Source organism: Henckelia pumila, chromosome 1, assembly GCF_033568475.1.
Source record: "Henckelia pumila isolate YLH828 chromosome 1, ASM3356847v2, whole genome shotgun sequence".
In the NCBI taxonomy this organism is placed as follows: Eukaryota; Viridiplantae; Streptophyta; class Magnoliopsida; order Lamiales; family Gesneriaceae; genus Henckelia; species Henckelia pumila.
Genome location: NC_133120.1, coordinates 58,237,362 through 58,262,876, shown reverse-complemented (window position 1 = coordinate 58,262,876; position 25,515 = coordinate 58,237,362). Strand labels below are relative to the sequence as shown.

The following is a 25,515-nucleotide window of genomic DNA, read 5'->3' as shown; positions in this document are numbered from 1 at the left end:
TCCTTTTAAAAAATGTACATGTACAACAAACAATTTAGTTATTTGTCTTTACCAGGAATGGTAACGGTGTTAAATAATATTTGTACGATCCAATGAATGAATAGTACCAAAAAATTAGCATTGCCTCATCAATGGAGACATTCCCTGACTAATTGTACAAAAAAATGTTGGAATCATAAATCTACTGATTTTATAATTGACACATTTTTCTACTGAAAGAGCTAGAGGGCCTATTGCTCCTGTATTCAGAGAGTTTACCTGTCCTACAAAGTATCCAGTGAAACAGAAGATTTATTCCAAATGTTGACTAAGTTCATCAACATTTGATTCTCTGAGAGTATGACTTGTATTTCAGTTCTCATATTTGTGTTCTCAATCATTAACAAACATATTTGAGTTCAGACTGTCAGGCCTTTTAGACTCTTTACAGTCCAACTGATTTGTATTATCTGGTATGTTTTTTCGGTCTGTTTTGACTTTCTCAAACTGATGAGATAGTCTCTCATACTCAATTACCATCTCATTAAGTGTAGAAATGAGATCTTCGTCCCTAGTGAATTCATCAGAAGTAAAATCAAATGCCTCTTCATCATCTATGATTTCTGAATCATCACCAACCATCAAGCACTTGACAGCTTCCTCATCACTTTCACTTGAAGATGGTTCTGTACTGGATGATTATGTATCTGATTCAGCTCATTTGCTGTTGTTTTCTTCTGCATCAAGGATCTTTGCTCTTTATTTTCTTCAGAAGTTATTTCTTTTTTCTTTGAAACATTTCTTTTTTGATGAATTATTTACATTTTTCTTTGGTCTGGTACACTCGGTCATGCCCTGCGACCGAGACGTGTCATCAAAGTTGTTTCAAATTCACACAAATTAAAAAAAACAACTAGCCTCGTAGTACAGTCTAAATCAAACCAGTTTTTTTCATAAATAAACTCCAAAATACTGTCTTTACAGCTAGAAATATTCCAAAAGCGAATAAAACTTGAGGAAGCGTTTTATAACTTTTAAAATAATCTAAATACTAACGATAGAAATCCAAAATTAACAAAACTAAATCAAAAGGTCTCTTCTCATCACCATCCCCAAAACATGTCGTGATCTTTTTCTTCTAACTGTTCCTCGGTATCATCGGGGAGTAAAAGTAAAGGGAGAGCAATCTAGTTGTCGCTCAGCAAGTGGGGACCGATCGAATATACGGCATTAAAAATATACATACATATGTACTTTGAAAAAATTCATGCTTGAACATAATTCATATCATATATTCTTATCACAACATATCTCATCATAGCATAGCATAACACATCATAGCAAAACTTGACTTATCAAAACATAACTTGACATAGCTTGACTTGACATGACTTGGCACTGAAATTCATCTCCTTATTCGTGGCTAACAGATCAGTCTCATATATGTAATCCCTTTAGGGGGTGATGTCATAGGTCGGTTATTATTACCTACTGCATCAAGGCCTTAACTTATCATGGTTCGAAAATTTCCTTTCCAATCTTAATTCAAATCATAATAGTGCCGTAAAAACATTTTCACAAAATTGTATCAAGAATGGAAATTAAGTACTTAACAAGGTTTCAAAATATCATGAACGACCGAATTTTAACATATACGTAATATTTTAAAACACAAAGCTCACTTACCGAAAATTCAGTCAAACTTTAGAAAGGTCAAAGACTAATCGAACCATCAGATCACTATGAAATTTGGTCAGGACATTACTAAGGAATTTATCTAAATTGTGAACAGTGGAGATCTGGTTTCGTTGCAATTGGAATCTGTTTTTGGTCCACAAACAGAAGCTGCTTCTTTCCCAAGTAGAATCTGGGCAGAATGCTTACAAAAATCTTATACAGAGTTCTAGCCATTGGATTGGGCTGAAATTTGAACTGCATGTTTATAACATCTTATGCTACAATGTGAACGGTAGAGATCGGATTTTGTTTTACCATTAGTAATAAATTCTGGACAAAGTGCTGTGTTTTCGAACTTGATGAAAATCTCTGCACCATTTCACCTCTTCTATAACCCTAGCTTACTCGAAAATATAGAGAGAATTCTTGTGGTTTATTTTACTTAGGGTCTGAGGTTCTATATTTATAGGCACCAATAATAGTTGGGTTCAACTAGGACACATAACGTTCAAAGTTTGAATAGAATTTTATCTCCAAGATTTGACTCTTTCTAGATCTCTGATAAGCTGATTTATCTTATACATAATTTATTTTGTTACACAATTAAATAATAATTTAATTTATCTCCTCAAAAATTAAAAGTCTTTATTTTTCCTTACCAATTGGGCTTCTCAAAATCTTGGTTTTTTACATCCTCCCCTCCTTATTGGAAGTTTCGTCATCGAAACTTGGGGTATCTTGATCTTAAAAAATGTATGGATATCGCTCACACATTTTCTCCTCCAATTCCCACGTGGCCTCTCTTGCAGTGTGATTTGACCATTGCACTTTGACATATGAAATTGTCCTTCGCCTAAGTACTTGGTCCATGATATCCACTATTCGGATAGGTATTTCCTCGTACTTAAGCTCTTCATTCAATTTCCATTCGATCAAGAGTGGTCCCGTTTCCAGAATATAACTTGAGTCGGGAATATATCTTCTTAGTTGTGACATGTGGAATACATTGTGGATCCTTCAAATAGCAGGTGGCAAAGCTAGATGATATGACATACATTTTTTTGCCAACATTGAATTCAATGGCCTTCTTTTCAAGTCAGCCCAGCTTTTCTGCCGATCTTGGGTAGCTTTAAGATTTTCCTTAATGATCGTGACTTTTCCCACTGTCTCTTGGATAAGTTCGGGTCCAATGATATATTTTTCTCCTAACTCATCCCAATATAGGGGCTATCAACATTTTCGTCCATATAATGCTTCATACTGAGTCATTCCGATACTACTATGATAGCTATTTCTGTAAGCAAACTCAATCAAAGGCAAATGCTCGCTCCAATTGTCGCTAAAGTTCAGGGCACACGCCCGCAACATATCTTTAAGTTTTTGAATTGTCCTCTCAGTTTGACCACCAGTTTGAGGATGATAAGCAGTACTGAGGGTGACCTTGGTTCCCATAGCTTGTTGAAAGGTCTTCCAATAACATGATACAAATCTCGGATCTCTGTCAGATAGGATACTCACAGGAACTTCATGTATCCGTACAATATTGTCTATATATAGCATAACTAACTTGTCCAAGTTATAATTCATGCATACGGGTAGGAAGTGCACAGATTTTGTGAGTTTATCTACGATTACCCATATCCCGTCATGTCTTTGCCTTGATTTTGGCAGTCCTATCACAAAATCCATGGAAATATGCTCCCATTTCTATTCTGAAATTTTCAACGGTTGGAGTAACCCTCCAGGTATTTGGTGTTCGGCTTTAACTTTCTGACATATATGACACTTGGTGACAAACTATGACGTCCTTCTTCATTCCGTTCCACAAAAATTCTCCTTTACATCCCTATTCATCTTTGTACTTCCAGGATGCACTGATAACTTCGACTTACGTGCTTCGGACATCACTTCTTTCCGAAGATCATCGATGTCTGGCACACAATCGTCCTTTCATCCAAAGGACTCCTTTTTCATCCACTTGAAATTCTAGTAACTTGACATCATTGACTTGATCTTTAAACTTAGTCAATGATGGATCTTGGTCTTAACTCAATTTGACCATTTCTCGAAGACACGGTTGAGCTGATAGTGAAGCTAGGATCATCTTACCCATGTTCTTCCGACTCAAAGCATCATCCACTTTGTTGGCTTCGCATAGATGGTAACTTATTCTTAGGTCTTAGTCCTTCAGAATTTTGATCCATCACCTCTGTCTCACATTCATCTCTTTCTGTGTGAACATATACTTGAGGTTTTGATGTTCGGAAAAAATATAACACTTGGCACCATATAAGTAATATCTCCAAAATCTTTAATGCGAAACCACGACAATTAACTCGAGGTCGTGAGTTGGGTAGTTTTGCTTATAGGGTTTCAGTTGCCTCGATGCATAGGCAATTACTCTTACTTCTTGCACGAGCACACACCCTAAACCTTCTTTCACCAATCATCACACCAACTTCCATCCTACATACTAACACCATCACCACCTCTTAGACCTCATCGAACCACTGGACCAAGCTCTCCCAACCAAACCCTAGCTCAATCCCAAGCCCTTGGCCGAAACCCCCATAACTCACAGCCCTTACACCCAAACCGTGCAGCCCCTTCCCAAACCACCAAGCCACTTCGACATACTCTAAAATGCTACCATGTGAGCTACAATCTCAACAATGGCAGCCCCTTAATCACCATCCAAACAAGCACAAAAAATGAGCTCAAGACACTACATACAAAATCAGAAATTTTTGAAAACAACGCAAGCATTTAAAGACTCAACCAAAACACATAACATAACTCATTTCAACATCAAAAAAATACATGTAGGTTCGAAATATTCAAGGCTAGCTACTATTTTTGCTTCAAAAATCCGAAACCCTAGCTCATTAATTTCAAAAATTCAAAATACACAAAGGGGGCAAGGCATATAACATAATATATTTGCTTGGTGAGAAAAGGAAACCTTATACTTGTCTTTGGTCGAACTTTAAACAACAAAAAAAAAGAGCTGAAATTTCGAGAAGTGCAAGGTGCAGGATGGTCTCCTCTTTGCTACGCTTTTCCGGCCAATGGAGGGAGGAGAGGCGGCGACGCTGTGGAGGAGATGGGGTGGAGCAGAAACCTAAGGAAAATGGGGAATGGGGCGCGGACCCTAGACGTGAGAGAGGGGGAGGGTTTTTCTTTTCTTTTGGGAGGGCGAAAAATATGGGAGCCTAATTAATAAAAATGTGGGGTGTAAATTTGTAGGGTATAGATGTTTGTATATGTAAGTGTTTGCACATAAAAATTGGCAAATTTTGTGTGTTGCAGGCGTGCCAGACACATGAGATCCAAATAAAAATAAAAATTTAACTTCTAAAATCAAGCAAAAATGAGCCCCGGTTTCACCGTTGGTCTCAGTTCCACCGATTAAATGTCAAAGAGCACTAGAAATATTGAAGAAAAATCATTAATAGCAATTGAAACTTCAACACTGCTACTAAAAATTTGAAAATGACAAGTGTTTGCCATAAAACAAAATAAAAGATGTTGCTGGAAATCTCGAGGAACTACGGAATATGACTGAAAATATGTACTGGAAATCTAGAAAAATACAAGAACAATGATGAAATTTTGAAAATGTGCAGAAATATGCTAAAGAATTCGAGATTTTTGAGCTTGGAATTGTTGGATTGTTGATTGTCTGTTGTATTTGGCATGAATGCCCCTTTTATATGCTGGTTTCCGAGTTAGTTTCTCAACTGCACCATCCCACTACTTGCATTATGGGTATTGGAAGTTGTTGACCAATTCTTTGCAGTTCCCGTAACTTTATTGGGCTTTAATTCATCGAGACCTATCATTAAAATTTTTAATTGATTAAATGATAAATTAATAAAACAAATTAATTTATGGGTCAAACAAATGCCCCCCGTAGGCTTTTGGCCCAACGAGGCAATATGCCTGGATATAATACCACACATTGAGCTGAGTTTCCCGCAAGATTTTTGCCCAACTGACCAATATGCTGGAGAAAACTTGTTCCTTGATTTTGATATGTTGTTCCTTTGCTGGTAAGTATCGCTTTGTGGCCCTCGGGCCATGGTTCCTACTCGTACATATGAGCAGTTCTTTGATGCCACATTTCCACAATGATATAAAATGTTCCTTGTCCCGTGGGCCATGGTTACTCCAGTATGCGAGTAGTTCCTCGACCTTAGGATTTTGGTTCCTCCAGGACGTAACGTGTTCCTCGGCCCTCGAGTGGTTCTTTGATACACTTTGTACTTACTTTTGTACCTATACAAAAAATGTGTGATAAACAAAGTTTGAGGGAGATATGGTGCCCCCCTGAGCATTCATAGAATTGTGTTCTCGATTAATGGTTCGTTGTAACCCTGCAGAACACTTTTGGTCAATGACAAAAAAATGTTGAAAATCTGGAATCTTACTGTTGTACTTCAGATTTTAAGGAGTTCTTTTTCACACTTCCTCTTTTCTCTTGGGTGGTGAAGTGTATCTATTAACATTGTTTCTGGAATTGGGATTCACCGAGCGGCGGTTATCACCAGCTTGAAAGTTCAAAATGGATCCTCGGGCTTCAATGGATTTCGAGATACCATCCAAATCTCCTTTCTCATGGAAGACATGTTCACAGTAGTTTTCATGTGTGTTTGCCACAGTGATTACACTTACCCAGAGTTTGTTCATATCTTCCATCATGTTTCTCACTGTGGTCAACAATTCTTTGCTGGCCTCCTTCATTTGTTTCATGGCATTCTCCATCATCAAACTTATCTCCTCCATGTTCTTTGTGGCAACAGAGTCAAAATGTGCATAAGAAACTGCCATTATTTTTGGTCCACCATGTTCCTCGATTTCCTCAATACAAGAAGACCGAGGAACCCATATTTCATTTTCTGGAGCATAACCATATGAACCTGAAAAATTATGAGCACCATACTCTCCATGTTCCCAAGAACCTGGAAAATAATAATCAGAATTGAAAACATTAGAATATGTATCTAATTCATATATCCAATTGTCCCTTGACTGCATTTCCTTCCAATTTTGTCACAAACTTTCTGGAAAAATATGCTCTTTAACATTCGACGGGTCCCACCGGGCGTGCCAAAATTATGTTTGCACATAAAAATTGGCAAATTTTGTGTGTTGCAGGCGTGCCAGACACGTGAGTGCCAAATGAAAATATAAATATAAATAAAAATCTAACTTCTAAAAATCAAGCGAAAATGAGCCCCGGTTTCACCATCGGTCTCAGTTCCACCGGTTAAATGTCAAAGAGCACTAGAAATATTGAAGAAAAATTATTAATAGAAATTGAAACTTCAACACTGCTACTAAAAATTTAAAATAACAAGTGTTTGCTATAAAACAAAATAAAAGATGTTGCTGGAAATCTCAAGGAATTACAAAATATGACTGAAAATATGTACTGAAAATCTAGAAAAATACAAGAAAAATGATGAAATTTTGAAAATGTGCAGAAATATGCTGAAGAATTCGAGCTTTTGGAGCTTGGAATTGTTGGATTGTTGGCTGTCTATTGTGTTCTGCATGAATGTCCCTCTTATATGCTGATTCCCGAGTCAGTTCCTTAACTGCTCATCTCCATTAGCCCACTATTTGCAGCATTAACATCCCCACTAACAGCTCTACTAACTCTTAACTGCCTTGACTTGGTATTCCCCTCTCTCTTTCTCAGCTTTGTTCCTCGAGTGTTGAAGGTTTCCCGAGTGCCCAACTTCACCATCCCACTACTTATAAATGTTTTGACTTGATCTTCTCCTCTTTCTCTGCTGGTTCCTCGAGAGTCGATCTGGTTTCCCGAGTGCTCAACTGCACCATCCCACTACTTGAATTGTGGGTGTTGAAAGTTGTTGACCAATTCTTTGTATTTCCTGTAACTTTATTGGGCTTTAATTCATCGAGACCTATCATTAAAATTATTAATTGATTAAATGATAAATTAATGACACAAATTAATTTATGGGTCAAACAATAAGTATATAAATTGCTACTTGACATAATAAAAGAAGAATTAACACTACAATAGCAACTTATACACTACACATGCACTAGCCATTAAAAAAAAAATTCCAAATCATTAAAAGTATTAGAACTAGGGCTGGGATATCGAATCAAAATATCGACTTTTCGGGATACCGTACCGAAATTTTTTTAATATATAGACATTTTTTTGGTATATCGAATTCTTTTTGGTATCTATACGGTATTAGTATAAATTTTTTCCATACTAAAATTTTGGAATTTCGATATCGGTATCGGTGTGAATTTTTTTCATACCAATATTTTTGATACGGTTTACCGAAAACCCACCCCTAATTAGAACTAGAATGGAAATTTTTTTAAAAAAAACCATGGGGCTAAATACCTTTTAAAACGTTCATTTTCTAGAAACTCTCAAAACTTAAAAAATTTAGGATTTAAAATAAATAGCTTTGCTCGAAAATCCTTAAATAACTATTTATTAAATTTCCTCCATTTTAATACATAAATCTTAAAAATAAACAATTTCTCACAACTTTGCTTCCTCCCGCCGGCCCTGAAAAGACTAAAAGTCAAAAATACTATCAATAACTAATTTTAGCATTAACTATCATACAAACATTTAAAAGAATTTAAACACTTTAACTTGGAAATTAAAATCATAAAATTTTATTGGAATTTTGACATGTAATTTAAATTATGGAATTTTAGACGCTACATATTCAATCATGACTTCTAAATACTCAATAGAAATCTAGTGGTATTCAAAATAGACTTTTTTTAGAGATTTAAAAGTCAAGTGATATTCAACCTTGACTTTTAAAAACTCTACACAGGTTTAGTGTTATTCAAAATGTCAATGGACTTTTAATAACTCTATGAAATTCATTGACTTACAAACATTAATGTTTAAGACACAACTATAATTTGTAAAAAAATGTCTTTGGTCTAGCCCAAAGATTTGGATGGATTTCTAAAATTTAACCCTCTCTCTTTCTCACATCTCCTCTCTCCTCTCTGTCTCACACTCTTCCATATTCAATATCCATCTCTGATCTCTCTCTCTCTCTATATATATATATATATATATATATAGAAATTTTCAGCTGCCCAACCATGTTTTTTCACTTGATTCGCGACCACTAAAACCCGATAGTGGGTTTTAGTGATGCAAAAAAAAAAAATTAGCACACTTGCCCCATCAGATGAGTGATTGTTGCGCACGCGTCCCTCATGCGACAGGGCAAAGATTTTGAAATTTTTTTGCACCAAATACCCCTGTGAAATATTAAAAATGCATATTTGACCCCTGTGAAAATAATTTTTAAATCTATTCAACTCATAATACACAATTTTTATTAAAATCTAATTATATAATATTTAGCAAACACTTTTTGTTTATTAATATTATTTTTAATTTTAAATTTATTATAATTATATAATTATTTTGCAAAAAGTCTTATTTTTTTAATGATTTAAAAAGTACCAAAATATTAAATCAAAATGATAATTTCATGCATATCACTTTTTAATTTAGGATTATAGATTTTTGAACCGAAATCTAAATTTTTTAAAATGCATTGCAGAATTTGCATTAAATAATAATACACAATATTTATTAAGATCTAATTATAAAATATTTTTCAAACATTTTTAATTTTATTTATTTTTATTTTTAATTTTTTATTTATAATTTATAATTAATTTATTTTTTAAAAAAATATTACTTTATCTCGTTATCATTATTTTTATCAAATCACTTCGTGTTTTCAACTTCTACATTAAACATGATTCATAAATAGGATTTAAATATCTAAAAATACCAAAATATTGAACCAAATGATAAGTTCATGAATGTTACTTTTTGAAATTAGAATTATATAAGCATGTTATTTTTTTTATTATTTATTACAAATTGTGAAATGCATATTCGCGAAAAATTTTAATTTTGGTTCAATAATATATAGTCCTATATTAAAAATTAATATGTTTGAACTTATTGGTTTGGTTCAATATTTTGGTACTTAAAATTATTTAAATACTTGTTTATGAATGCATGTTTAATGGAAAAGTTGGAAATATGAAGTGAGTTTAATAAAATAATGATAACATTATAAAGTAATAATATTTTTTAGAAAATAATTAATTAATGATAATAAATTTAAAATAAAAAATAAAAATTAATAAAACAAAAAATGTTTGCTAAATATTTATAATTGAATTTTATTAAAAATTATGTATTATGTGTTGAATAGATTTAAAAATTATTTTAACACGGGTCAAAAAAGCATTTTTAATATTTCACAGGGGTATTTGGTGCAAAAAAAATATCAAAATATTTGCCCAGTCGCATGAGAGGCGCGTGCGCAACAATCACTCATCTGATGGGGGCGAGTGTGCTAATTTTTTAAAAGGTTAGGGTTGAAGATGCCTATTAAAATTTCACAGGGGAGAAGTGTGCATTTTCAATATTTCACAGGGGTGTTTCATGCAAATAACTCTATATATATATATATATCTTTCGGTAAATTGAGTATAAATACACAATCAAGAACTTAGTTTTGGGTTCAGTACCCATGTCATAGTTTTAAATTTTAAACTACCCAATACCACTAAAATCTTTCTTTCCACTCCCTTCTCCATGTTTTATCCTCTTTCCTCTTAAATTTTTATTTTATCTCATTTTAACTACCCTCAAATCACCCATTACGTCAAATCCCACCGGCAACTTACCCCAGCACTGGCCGACTTAGACAACGACCGAAAAAACCCTTTGGCTTTGAGGATCTCAACCGACAGACCAAATATCGACGCTAAGAAGGATGCGAGGATCTCTAATTTTTAGTTTTTTTAATCGATTTCTAATCATTTTTCTGCTATTTTTTGTTTTGGGGATTTTTGAATAGTTTCTTGTTGATTTATGAAATTTTTTTCAATTTTCGTATTTAGTTTTCTTCTACTTATATTTCCACGTTTGTCGTGAATTTGTGGAGGCTTTTATTAAATTTTGGAAATATAAGGAGTGAAAAATAAGTCGGCAGAGACTATGTAAACCCAAGGACCACACGACGGAGTTTTTTAATCAGTTTACATAAGTGAGAACGAAGGAAGCGAATTTAACAGTCGATTTTTCAGTGGAGAACGAAAGCAAAGTAGGAACACATTCTTGACTTTTGGTTTTTCCAATTTGTACAGTATTTCTTGTTGATTTATGGAACCTCATTTAATTTGTGATTTTTTTCAAAGTTTTCTCCAATTTGATCAAAGTTTTCTCGATTTTTCTATATTTCATGGTAATTTTGCAAAAACTTTGATCCACTTTTGTTTGATTTAATAAATACCTTAATTAAAAAAATTTCGTGTCATTTATTTTCATTCTTCTGATTTTGTTCAATTAGTTATGCAAAATGTGTTTTCCTTTCTTTTTCGGTTATACTAATCAACTTTATGTGAAAGGGATTATGTGAGCCGTAGGGATGATCTCTACGAAATCTGAAAAAAAATATAGAGTTTACTTGTATTATTATTATATTTTTTCAATATTTAACTTTATAATTATGCTGCACATTTTGAGTTTGTGATTATTTATTATGACGTCGAGTGTATTAGTTTCCATGTTGTGTGCACATTTGAGCTTGTCATCGGACTCTTAAGAAAAACACTATTTAAAGTTGATTCCAATCTTCATTTTACAAATTGTTTTAGTTGTAGTTATATGTTTTAACGTGGGTTATTTAATAGTGTGGTGATTATATTTAGGTGATGATAACATTTACTAGATAATTTTTTTGAGCTTCTAATTTTGAAGGTGTTGCTTGAGATCCTGTGAATATATAGGAATGCATACGGCTTATCTCCAAATATTACAGCACCACTGGAATTACACGATGGGCTCAAGCAAATGGCGAATTTCTTGGGTAAACTAAATGAATTCGATATCAAAGAAAGCAGCGAAATGGGTCTTTTTTCAAAACCTGTCATGCCCACATCTCCATTGGAAAGACCTTCAAGAATCGAGGACCCAATCCCACTAGTCAGCATAAATTCAGAGCCGGTCATTGTTTTCTAGAGGCCCTGGGCGAAAGTATAAATTTTGCCTCAATTTTATCTTTCGATCAATAATTTGTCTTCCATGACCACCACTTCTTCTAAAAAAAAAACTTTTACATCATCCATGATAACATATATACCTAAAAAAAACAACACAGACAACTCATTTTTAAAATTCATAAAATACACAAAAATTTAATCGAACTATGAAAAAAGAATCACTCAAATTTATGTCTAAGAAATTAATTAAAGAAAAAAATATATTTGAAAAAATGATTAATACAAAACGCACTAAATAAAAATAATAAAAAATTAGCAAACCTGAGCCAATAAGAAGAAAGGGTTTCTCGGAAGATTGTGAAATATAAACCTAATTGTCGCAAGACGACAAGGGCCAATGGTTTTTCTCTTCACCCGTTCACGGAGTGAATTTTTTTTTTTTGATAGGTATAGAGTGAGATTTTGATCGACAAAAAAATTGTGAAAATATACATTTTGGGTATAATTGACTTATTTTTAGAATTATTTTATTTGATATATAAGTGTATATATATATATATAATATTCTTATAATTTTGGGACCCTAATTTTTTTCAAAATTTTTGGGCCCTGGGCAGGAGCCCCATTTTGGAAGCATGGGCGTGCATCTATTATTTAAAGAATAAAATTAGTTTTGTATTTGATTATCAATTTATATTAATATTAATGACTAAAATATGTAGTACTAGTAGTAGTTTATTTGTTTTGCATTTTGCATTGATCTACTGATACAATTTCTTGTTATCTTGACCGTGTTGGTCTTGTTTAGTTCAGCCACGTGTAGTACTAATATTATTCATAAAGTAGCATTATTTTGATAATGATATTAGTACTGAAATGTTGTTATGAACATAGCATTGCTTTGATAATAATATGAGTACTGGGTGAATGCAAAATTAGTACTAATTAAGCTAAAAACAAGAATAATCACAACAAAACAGAGTATTTAATATAACAAATATCATACAATAAGGAGAACCGCTATGCATACATGTGTTTATAGTACCTCGTATTAGGTATTATTGATACCCCAATTAAGATATTGTATACTACAAATCAAGACCTACGTACTATATATTAAAACAATTCGTACTACTGATGTCACACGAACAAATATAACTAACTCATACATATGAATGGTACTACACATTGGATATTACTGATACCATAAATAAGTTACAAGTGTACCACAAGTAAAGACATAAGTACTATATAATAAGACCATTCTTACTGTTGATATCATACAAGCTAATATATAACACAAATAAAGACATAAGTACTACATAATAAGATCTTTTGTACCACTAATACCTTACAAGAACAAAAACCACTAAATCATACAACTGTTCATGGTGCCTTACATTGGGTATTATTGATACCATAATTAAGCTACTGTGTACCACATAGCAAGACATAAGTACTAATTTGTAAGATGTTTTGTACTACTAATACCACACAAGAACAAAGATCACTAACTCATACATGTGTTCAAAGTACCACACATTGCTTATTATTGATACCAAAATTTAGCTAGAGTGTACCACAAATAAAGACATAAGTACTACATAATAAGAAATAAAATAGTACCACATATTCATGCGGATTTTATATCAATGGTCATTAACACATGTTTACACATCAAATGTCTCATTTTGCAGTATAAATCAAAATAATTTAGCTTGAAAATGAAGTGGTCAGCAACGCACTACCATTTATATCTATACGTTGTACTTTATCTAGCAAATAAAGTATAATAACGTATAATTGTGGTATAAAAATTTGTTAAATTTGGTACATCTTCCATACATATTTTAGATTGTGGTGTTGGAGCGTGATAAAAAATGCAGTATCATTTGTAATGATACGTTGTATTGTTGCTTAAAATGAAGTATAGTGACGTCTAAATGTGGTATGAGATTATGTTATATTTGGTACATCTTCCATACATGTTTTACATTATGGTGTTGGTGCATGGTTCAGAAATAGTACCATTTGTAAAGATACGTATTACTTGTGTTTGAAAATTAAGTATAATAACGTCTAACTGTGGTATGAGAATTTGTTAAATTTGGTACATTTTCATTCGTACTGCGTATATATATTACAAGAAGGGAGATCAATGACTAGTAGTTAACACATGTTTATGCATCGCATGATTCAATGATGATTGACGCATGTTTATGAATCCTAATGTCTAATTTTGGTAGCACATATGGTGATTAACAAAACACATGTATATGTATTCATTGTTTATGTTTGTAACAACTATGGTTAAAACAACTTTATTTATGCATCCAATGTTCTAATTTTGTAACATCAATGGTGATTAAAACATTTTCACTCATAAAATGTCTAAATTTTTAGTATCAATCATGATTATAACATATTTATGCATTCTAATGTCTAATTTAGTAGCATCTATGGTAATTAACAAACACATGTATATGTATCCATTGTATATGTTTGTAACATATATGTTTAAAACAACTCTATCTATGCATTCAATGTCCTAATTTTGTATCATCAATGGTGATTAACACATGTTTACACATCAAATGTCTAATTTTGTAGTATAAATCAAAATACTTTAGCTTGAAAATGAAGTGGTCAGCAACGCAGTACCATTTATATCTATACTTAGTACTTTAGGTATCAAATAAATCATAATAACGTCTAATTTTGGTATGATAATTTGTTAAATTTGGTACATCTTCCATACATGTTTTACATTATGGTGTTGGTGCGTGGTTCAAAAATGCAGTATCATTTGTATTGATATGTAGTACGTTTACTTGAAAATGAAGTATAATAACCTCTAATAGTGGTAAGATAATCTGTTAAATTTGGTGTATCTTCCGTACATGTTTTACATTGTGGTGTCGGTGTGTGATCAGAAACGCAGTACCATTTATATCTATACGTAGTACTTTAGCTAGCAAATAAAGTATAATAACGTCAAATTGTGGTATGAGATTTTGTTATATTTGGTACATCTTCCATACATGTTTTACATTTTGGTGTTGTTACATGGTCAGAAACGCAGTACGATTTGTATTGATACGTAGTACCTTTGCTTGAAAATGAAGTATAACAACCTCTAATTGTGGTATGAGAATTTGTTAAATTTGGTACATCTTTTATACATGTTTTATATTGTGGTGTTGGTGTGTGGTTCAGAAACGCAGTACCATTTGTATTGATACGTAGTATGTTTACTTAAAAATGAAGTATAATAATCACTAATTGTGGTATGAGAATTTGTTAAATTTGGTACATCTTCCATACATATTTTACATTGTGGTGTTGGTGCGTAGTTCAAAAATGCAGTATCATTTGTATTGATATGTAGTACGTTTACTTGAAAATTAAGTATAATAACCTCTAATAGTGGTATGAGAATCTGTTAAATTTGGTATATCTTCCGTACATGTTTTACATTGTGGTGTTGGTGCGTGATCAAAAACGCAGTACCATTTATATCTATACGTAGTACTTTAGCTAGCAAATAAAGTATAATAACGTCAAATTGTGGTATGAGATTTTGTTATATTTGGTACATCTTCCATACATGTTTTACATTTTGGTGTTGTTGCGTGGTCAGAAACGCAGTACGATTTGTATTGATACGTAGTACCTTTGCTTGAAAATGAAGTATAACAACCTCTAATTGTGGTATGAGAATTTGTTAAATTTGATACATCTTCTTACATGTTTTACATTGTGGTGTTGGTGCGTTGTTCAAAAATGCAGTACCATTCGTATTGATACGTAGTACGTTTACTTAAAAATGAAGTATAATAATCTCTAATTGTGGTATGAGAATTTGTTAAATTTGGTACATCTTCCATACATGTTTTACATTGTGGTGTTGGTGCGTGGTTAAAAAATGCAGTATCATTTGTATTGATATGTAGTACGTTTACTTGAAAATTAAGTATAATAACCTCTAATAGTGGTATGCGGATCTCTTAAATTTGGTATATCTTTCGTACATGTTTTACATTGTGGAGTTGGTGCGTGATCATAAACGCAGTACCATTTGTAACGATAAATAGTACTTTTTCTTGAAAATGAAGTATAATAACGTCTAATTGTGGTATGAGAATTTATTAAATTTGGTACATTTTCCATACATGTTTTACATTGTGGTGTTGGTGCGTGATCAGAAATGCAGTACCATTTGTAACGATGCGTAGTATTTTTTTTCTTGAAAATGAAGTATAATAACGTGTAACACCCAAAAATCCATAAATCCAGTCACGAGTATTAATAGGATTTTAAAGGCTATTTCTAAATAAATGCATTTATGTGATTTTTTAATGATTTAAAAGATTGTGTTTAAAAAAGATTTCTCATGCTATTTATTCTGCGTGAGATTTTATATTTTGAAGTTGAGATTTTAAGTTTTAAAATTTATGTTTTAAATATTGTGTTAAATAAATTGATGTTATGTATTTTTGCAGCCTTTTTATTTTAAACATGGACTTGATTTTTAATTTTAAAAGTTTAGAGAAAATTGTGAGTATTTATAGTTGTTGGGCTTAATTTCGGCCCAAGAGTTTTACACCCAAACTTAAACGTCAAACCTTTTATTTATTTTCCTCTCTTCTCACGTCACGCACGTCACGTAGCCGCCTTCCTCTCCCTCTCCTATTTCCAATCTCCAAACCCGTTCAGCTCGCCTCCCTCTGCGCAGCTGCTATATTTTGATCATAACTTCTTCATCTGGTGTCCAAACTCCGATCCGTTTGATGGGTTTTCTTCCTTAAATCTGTAGCTTCAATTTTCACTATGAATCGCTATTTTTGGTGGACGTTTCAGCCTAGATCTAAGCCTTATTGTAAAATGTTTCTGCACAGATTTTTGATTCTCTTTCTTCCTTGATTTTGTCTTCGGTTTTTGGTGTTTCCTCACCATGTAAAGGTGTTATTTTGAGCTTAGGAACAACGGAACAATGTTATGGATTTCGTCTTCCTTCGGCTCCTTTTTAGCATCTCTCGATTCCGTTTGAATAAGGCTAGATCTCTACAAGTCCAAATTGATTTCATTCTTCGAAGAACGAAGGCAAGTGCAAGTTTTTACTGTTTTAAAACCCATTCAAGAGTTTAAATATTTTGATATGAAAATGCATGTTGATGTTTTTATTCTCATGATTTTAAGGGTTTAAAGAGCATTTTATGTGATATTATGAAATCATGAAGCATAACTCGTTCTTGTCAAGTTATTGAGTTTGATTCAAGAGATTCATGTTTCTTTTAAATTTTGATGTGTTCTTGAGGTTTCAAGGAACGTTTTATTCAAATTATATAGCAAGAGTAGTATAAAATATCATAGTTTTAAGTGTTGAGTTAGTTTCAAGATAAAGCTTTGAAATGTTTCATGTGCTGGATTGTTTTGGATTAGAGACACTCGTTATAATTTTGAGGATTACGTCTAGTGTACTAATCCAAATGATATGAGGTTAATTTTATTTGAAAGCTACCTCATATATATACAACTTTCATGTTGAAGTTTCGTCCAAATCCGTTTGGAAGTTTGGCCAAAATCACCCCGAAGTATGTCGGTTGTTTTGAAATATCTGCACTGACCCATCTTGGGATAATAAGCATAAAGTTTTACTGAAAACTCCAAATGGGGTGAAATCAGCAGAATTTTTAAGTAACATACAAAGATCTACAACTTTTATGTTTATCACTTTTCCAATTTCTGAGTACAAGAAGTCGAAAAAGTAGCGCCAACGCGCTGCAACTGCAGGAAGTCCGTGCTGTCTTTGCACAGGGCATGCGCGCCCGCGCCTAAGCTTCGAATTTTAACATTTTCAATGTTATTTTAGGGTCCTAAATTCATGGTTATGATCTTTTAAGACTTCTAAAATATGTCTAAGAGTTCCTACACAAAAAGTTTTAAGTTTTAAGGTCAAGAACGAAAAGACGACTTACGTGAACCGCTTACATTATGTGATGCATGTATATGTCTAAGTTTCATTCATGAAACATATTGATCAATATGAAAGTATGATTCTTATTATCTACGATATACATGAAGTTATCGAGTAAAGATTTATGTTCATGAAATGAAAGTTAAGACGGAAATTACGATGTTTCAATGATGCTTCATAATGAATGAAATGATACGATGAAATGATAAGTTATGATGAAATGAAAGATGATGAAGCATGAATGAATAATGTTATGATTAATCATGATGATATGATACGATACATTAAAAATATTTTGATGGTTTATGTGTTTTGTGGTGATTATACGGGGTATGCACTTTGGGATGAGCTCCGGAGCGGCTATCCAAATATGGCTCACGGGATGGTTACACGGGGTATGAACTTCGGGATGAGCTCCAGAGCGGCTATCCAAAGAATGAAAGTTTACGGGCATAATGCCATATGCTTGTTGTACAACAGAAAACTATGAATGACTCATTATGATGGTTACCACAATATACATACTTCATCACCCCAAAATGACAAATTTTCATGTTATGTTCATTTTAAGATGTCATTTCAAGTCCATGATTTTCATATGATTTTAATTGCATATATTTCATCAAGGAATGGAGTAGTAATGTTATGTAATAATGCATGAAGATTATTTTCAGTTCTTTAAGTTAAGTATGAAGATGCCTATGTTTAAGTTCCTTGCATTTCATAGTGTTTTGAAGATAATGTTCAAGGTTTTTAAGTTTAAAGTATCATGATTTTTAAGTTTGAGTTTTCAAGTTTAAGGTATCATTTTTATGTAAGTTCAAGTCATTTTTAAGTAAAACGTATTTTGAAGATATTATGTTATCGTTATGCATGTTTTAATCTTGTTGAGTCTTTAGACTCACTATACTTGAATGGTACAGTTAGATTAGCAGTTTTGAATTAAAGGAATTGGTAGATTGGCTGAAGAGTCCAAGAGACGATGACGTTGCATGGCACGACAGTTTTGAAGCTCTGATGTTTTTAAAGAAAGGAGATTTTTCTATGTTTATTTTGGATATGTTGTTAAATTATTCTATGCACAGTCTTTTAAGATCCGAATCTTTGGTCTTTTCATTGTCAGTATTTTAAATGTTGAGTTTTGAGGATTTCAAATGTTTAGTCTTTTAAATGTTCATTTCAGTTTGATATTGTTGTGAGGATTCCTCGATTATTTTCAAATGTATTTTATGTAAGTAGTTTGTTTATTTTAGCTCACATTTCCCTATCCTTTTAAGATGTTAGTAGTAGGTTCTGACGTGCCGTATTTAGTTCTTCTTGACTGTAGAGTTGCATCTGTGTTTCAAATATTTTGTGAAAGTTAGAGACAGGAGTTTTATTTTTATTGTTATCGTTTTAGATTTTAAATTTAATTTTGAATGTTGATCAAGTTGGTGCGATGCATTCCCTGCACTTTTGAATAAAAAAAATAAAAAATTCCCCCACACTTTTCCGCATTTACATTCTTGAAAATGTATAAAAATACGGGACGTCACATAACGTCTAATTGTGGTATGAGAATTTGTTATTTGGTACATCTTTCATACATGTTTTACATTGTGGTGTTGGTGCGTGATCAAAAATACAGTACCATTTGTAACGATACATAGTACTTTTGCTTGAAAATAAAGTATAATAAGTACGTCTAATTGTGGTATGGGAATTTGTTATATTTGGTACATATTCCATACATGTTTTATATTGTGATGTTGGTGTTTGGTCTGAAACGCAGTACCATTTATAATGATACGTAGTACATTTGCTTGAAAACAAAGTATAACGATATGTCTAACTGTGCTTTGAGAATTAAAAATCCATTCTACCAAAATTAAACATCCAACTTCATCAACATAGTTATAAATGGAAATTAAACATCCATTTCACCAAAATACAGTACCACGTTCATTAACATAGTTATAAATAGAAATTAAACATCAATTCTACCAAAATACAATACCAACTTCATCAACATAGTTATCCATCCGATCAAAATATAGTACAAAATACACCAACAAAATTGTTCACTCCATTCTCATTTTCCTTAGTCCTTCCCGAAATACTGAAGAAGAGAAACGACTTGGTGCCTCATACACGGTAGAGCGGTTTATGAATGTCTTCGCGGCGGACTTGATTTTACCAAAGATGACGAGAACGTGAATTCCCAGCCATTTATGCGTTGGAGAGATCGTTTCTTATTTTGTGCCGAAGCCCTTTATAAAGCACAGTCTGAAACAGGTGAAATTAAAGGGCATTACTTGAATGCTACTGCGGGTACATGCGAAGAAATGATGAAAAGGGCTATATTTGCTAGAGAATTGGGAGTTCCTATCGTAATGCATGACTACTTAACAGGAGGTACTAGCTTTCATCTCAGATCCTACTCGTTCTTGAACCATTTATAAATAAAAAATAAAACAGTGTGCAATAAGTCATAACGAAAAGCAGCATAATTTAATAGATTTCATCGGATTATCATGCACTACTTCAAAATTAGCATAATTAAAATCAGCATAATTCAAACAAAAATCAGTACGTGTTGAAAACAGATCATCACATTTCATTAAAAACAAGAAATATCTGAGGAAAAAACCGCCATAAATAGAAGAAACCAACATATGCTGAATAGAATTTGGTACAAAGTGAACGAACAAGCGCAAAAACAAACAAAAATTTGACAAATATTTTATTTATATGATTTTGATTCTAATTTCATGAAAAATTTTAGATTTCATCCGATTATATATAATACATTGTTTCATGAAAATTCAAACTTCTTTCATCCCCTTCATCAAATAAGTGCTCATCTTCAATGGCGCAAACTCCCAATTTTGATTCAAAACCCACAGTCACATTCGCCAAATACCAATCAACTAAAATGCAAATCACCGCTCCAATGAGCAACGCGGCTATCAATATAGCAGTAACCATAAAACACACGCCATCGTAGTCGATTTCAAACAAAAATAACAAGAACATTAAATATTGCAGCAATAATAACTATTGGAAAAAGGGAAAAAGGAAAACAAAACCGGCTTCATGAAGGAAAATAAAGGTAAGATTTGTGTGTTTTTTTTACCTAATAACAGATTGCTCCCGACTCCCTTTTGCTGTCCGTGGTTTTCTCTGTGGGTGCAGACGTCGCTATAATGCAAATATAAAAATCCCATTTTCTACACCAAATTGAATCCAAAATCCTAATTTACAAATTAATAAGCACACAAGCACATAACAACATAAGAATTAAGAAAGAGAGCAAACCGGTTGAAGCTTCTTGGATAAACGGAAGGCCCCTGCGAGAATGAAAATTTCGAATAGAAGAAAATTCTGAAAAAATGAATAGGAATGAATAATATAACGTGGAGAAGGGTGCATATGCCCGTATTCATGGCGAGTGACTACGACGGCGGCGAAGAGCTACGGAGGCATCAGGGATCATAGAGAAGTGGAGGGAGGAGGAGGGATGGGGCGAAGCGATCCTGAGGTTGAAGCGACGAAAAGACAGTCAAATAGAGCTGACTTTCGCCGGTTGTTGGCCAAGTCGGCCGGTGGATGATTTGGGGCTTAGGGATTTATTTGGTGAAGATTTCTGTCGAGCGTGAAAGCGGAGGGAGGAAAGAGAGAATCACAAATGGAAAATAAAATAAATCAAAAGGAACTTGTATTATTAATGATTTAAAATAAAATAAAAATTATAAATGAGTGAAAAAATGAAATAAGGATCTAATAAAAAGAAGTTTGATGCATTAGGGAGTGCAGTCTAGTTTATTCTGACCTGGGTACTGAATAATAGCTTAAGTTTGGTTGTAGGCATTTATCCCCAACTCCCCCAATATCTTTTCATCTATTTTTTTCGTTCTTTTCTTAAATTTTTTGGGATAGTTTGAAATCAAAATAAAAAATATTTCATTCAAAAATTTGAAAATTTTGAATTATTTTGTGCTTTTTAATTTATGATTTATACCAACAATTGATTAATAATAATATATGATTCAAAAAATTATAACACGACTTATTCAAATATTTGAATAATCGCATAACAAGCATGATAAAAAATAAAAATTGACAAATAATTTTTTATGATATAATTGATAAAATAATTTATAAGTTAATTTTTAATTTTGTTACATTAATATATAGGCAAACACTTGTATGCAACCGTTGCACGGGTCATATTCGTGTGACGGGTCTCTTATATGGGTTATCCATTAAAAAGTATTACATTTTATGTCAAAAGTATTACTTATTATTATAAATATGGATAGGGTTGACCCGTCTCACGAATGAGACCGTTGCACAGGAGTGTTACTCTTTATCGGCAAACACTTGTGTGAGACCGTTAAAAATGATAAGATACAATAAAGATACATATTCATGTAATTGTATGAAAAGTTTTATCTCTGTAAAAGACAATGGAAGTCCGTTTGTTAAACATCAGTAAAAATCAATATGCCCACATAAATTTATCGGCAAACACTTGTGTGAGACCGTTTCACGGGTCATGTTTCGTGAGACGGACTTTGATCCACAATCCATATGATATAACCCTGACCCGCCCTCTATTCTACCCCAAATTATAATCCTATTTCTCCACTTTAGTGAGCCCTAACGACGTCGTTGAACTCTCAATCGTTGCTGAAGTCTCAATCCACCTCGAATCGATGCCACGCCAACTCCATTGCCCGTGTTGATTTTAATAGAGAAACTCGTCCCTAGCTCCATCTCGAATCGTAACATCTTGATTTCAAAAGCTCGATTGATTCGAATTGAGAAGCTCGCCTTCAACACTGAAGAACGAAGCTTGCCCAGACATAATTACAACGGAGGATTCGAAGATCTTGAATCATGAGGTTTGTTAAATTTTTTATCTGTAGTTTTCGTTGATTTTGATAGTGAAGTAGAATGGGTTATAGAGTTTTGCTGACAGAATTCACCTTTTAGCCTATAGAGTTCCACCATGAGGTGGAGAAGGATATTGTTGTTTCAATTCTTTATTTTGTCATTAATTTTTTTATATGGGCCTTTAAAGTACATGAATTGAATGGAAATTTATGAACCGAAGGCTTTTGCTCCAGGGTCATTGCCACCCCAAAATCTTGAAAACATTGTTAGAATAGGCTGAAAGTCTTACGCTCAGTTCAAGAGCCTTTCATTATGACCAATTTCCAATATTTGTCGAACGTCTCACCAACATGTTTGGATATGATATGGTGCTGCCGATGAACATAGGTGCTGAAGGTTTCGAAACATCATTGAAGTTGGCCAGGAAATGGGGTTATATCAAGAAAAAAATTCCAAGAGAGGAGGTAAGGAACTTTTGATGTTTCTGAGTTCGATGCTTGTATTTGAACGGGACACATGATTTCCAGGGTTGATTAAATAACCCAAGATTTTCTTTTGTGTACTGATTTGCTATTCAATTATAGTTTCAAGAAACTAATATTTTATTTTTATCCATTCTTCACGGTAGGCCATCATTGTTTTATGTTGTGGCTGCTTTCACGGACGCACATTAGCTGTTATTTCCATGAACTGTGATAACGAGGCTACTCGTGGGTTTTGGCCCTTGTTGCGAGGCCATGTCAAAGTTTTAGAGATTAATCTCAAACAACTATTATATCTTTCATACCATGGGCATGATTTACTTTTAAACTAATGATTCAAAAATAGTTTTCATTTTTCATTTTTTCCAGTTTTGATGATTCAAATGACAAACTATGAAAAAATTATGTACCATTTTTTCATTTTTCCAGCTTTAATGAATCCATGTAATATTTGACATCCGAAAATAATCAAGGTAAAATGTCTTAATTGTTTTTTGAAAGCAAACTAATTGGTTTTGGGTTGCTAACTGTACGTCTATGTCGTTTTTTTTTATATTACAGGATTGTTCGATGAGATTCGGGACATAATTATAATTTCGTGGAATTTCCTAGGGGAACTTTTGGTTACCTTCAGTCCTTTCTTTGTAATATTCATGGCTTTTGTTGCTTTTGTTTGCTGGAACGGGAGCATAGTTCTTGGTATTACATTCTGCTGTTTAATTTTTTAATTTCTACTCTTGTGGATTTTAATTTCCCTATTGTTTTTAATTTTTGAGTACTTACAAATTATTGTTTTTCTTTTCTGGATAAGGAATCGTTAAAATCCTGTTTTGATCTCCATTTTGCAGGTGCTAAAGACTCACATGTAGTTTCTCCACATTTTTCCCAGTTATTGTATTATAGTATGGTTTCTGCCCTGTTTATGGTTTCTACTTCCTTCTCTTTATAGCAAGCAACAGTTCTGTCTTGGTAATTGTCCAGGAACAAACTTTACTCTTGATTTCAGTTCATCATGGCGTTAATAATCTGCTCCCTTTCTGTGAAATTTTTCAGGTTCGAACATTTAACAAGTTTGTGTTTATCTTTGAAGTACTATTTCCCTTTTAGCAATCTATACAGGTTGAATTTGTTGAACAATGTCTATTGCCATATTACCACTTCATTCTTGTCACTCTGCTGAGTGCTGTCCCATGGTGGGCATATCATGGTGATATTTTGTAATACTATGTAAAAGTTAATTATAGTTTGATTTGCTAAAACTGACCAAATTCTATTTATTTCAAGAGATTTGCTCTGACAAGTAGCCAAGCTTCTCTTTATGCTTCTTATTCTTTTTTTTTTAAAGGTGTTTCTAATCTACATATTGACTGAATGAGCTTCTTTAGAATGTCATCATGTATGAGGGGAAATATAAATGCTTCATTCTAGCTATTCTTGGTCGATTGTGTTAATAATTTGCTAGTGTTGGTCTTGTCTTTTGCCTTTTTGGTGCATAATTGGTATTTGGAAACGAGATATCAAAGCTCCTTTATTGTTGGTAAACCATAAATAGCATAGTTCCGTGTTTCTGTTGGTCTCTATGTGGATTACCTATTCTCAATTTTGATTGTTGTCTGATTTGGGAACTTAACTTTTTATCCTAATTTTAAGCTTATATTTTTAATTTTTTATTTCTGGTGAACTTGGCTAATCTTCTTCCATTTGGACAGTTCTGAGCAATTCTGCATCAATTTCGCGAACAAGAAACTCCAACAACACTTTAATGAGGTGATGCATGATTTTGTTTGTGCAGGATGTTGCTATAAACTTTGGGAAAAGTGATGACATCAAAATATTAAGAGACAGAGCAATATTACAGTACTCGGATTGATGAAATGTCAATGAACACTTCTCGTTGAGTTGCCATTGTATCATTATGACCTGCGGAGGATGAAAAGATGGAACAATTTGTCATAGCTGCTTACCTTTTGTAAAAACAAATTGAGTGGCATGGTTGTTTGTTTGCAAAGTATGGTTTTTTAGTACAAATGGTCCAGTATAATATTTGCGAACTTCTTTATTCTTTAGTTCGTTGATAAGGTAGAGTTAAGTTGTGTTTTGCATTGGTATTGGACCAGACTTTGAATGCTTGGTTACTTGTGGTTTAGTCCATGTGTTGGAAAGCTTGTGTATTATTGCAGAGTTGGGACAGTTCTTGTCTGATTTTGGCAAGGCATTCAATCTACTTGGAGAAAAACGGATAATGATTTTATATCTAATTTGTATACATTAGAAGTAATACTTTTATAATAAAAACTAATATTTCTAACATAAAAATTAATACTTTTCATATAAAAACTAATTAATATGTTTATCATAAACAGTAATACTTTTAACATAAAAAGATATTTTTCACAGAAAAATACTTTTTATTTCAAGTTGATATATATTAAAAGCAATACTTTTATCATAAGAAATAATACT

General features: G+C 32.8%; 2 protein-coding genes across 5 annotated transcripts; both read left to right on the top strand.

The window, feature by feature from the left end:
* Window positions 1–17,209: 17,209 nt before the first annotated feature.
* On the top strand, window positions 17,210–21,284 carry LOC140863098 (ribulose bisphosphate carboxylase large chain). The gene is made up of 3 exons (XM_073266262.1): window positions 17,210–17,214; window positions 19,797–20,086; window positions 21,097–21,284. The coding sequence occupies exons 1-3, from the start codon at window positions 17,210–17,212 to the stop codon at window positions 21,282–21,284; spliced, it is 483 nt and encodes a 160-aa protein (XP_073122363.1).
* A 1,038-nt stretch (window positions 21,285–22,322) lies between these two features.
* On the top strand, window positions 22,323–25,198 carry LOC140874928 (dol-P-Glc:Glc(2)Man(9)GlcNAc(2)-PP-Dol alpha-1,2-glucosyltransferase-like). Of its 4 annotated transcripts, none has more exons than XR_012148259.1 (6): window positions 22,323–22,578; window positions 22,958–23,034; window positions 23,482–23,525; window positions 23,614–23,751; window positions 23,901–24,105; window positions 24,845–25,198. XR_012148259.1 is itself a non-coding variant. In XM_073278418.1 (6 exons), exons 2-6 carry the CDS (start codon window positions 22,998–23,000, stop codon window positions 24,920–24,922), a joined length of 342 nt encoding a protein of 113 aa, XP_073134519.1. In that variant the 5' UTR covers window positions 22,323–22,578; window positions 22,958–22,997; the 3' UTR covers window positions 24,923–25,198. The 4 variants fall into 4 exon arrangements, 2 of the variants coding, with proteins under 2 accessions (XP_073134519.1, XP_073134520.1); XR_012148258.1 differs by having other exon boundaries at window positions 23,199–23,525; XM_073278418.1 differs by lacking the exon at window positions 23,482–23,525 and having other exon boundaries at window positions 23,901–23,917; window positions 24,034–24,105.
* Window positions 25,199–25,515: the final 317 nt, after the last annotated feature.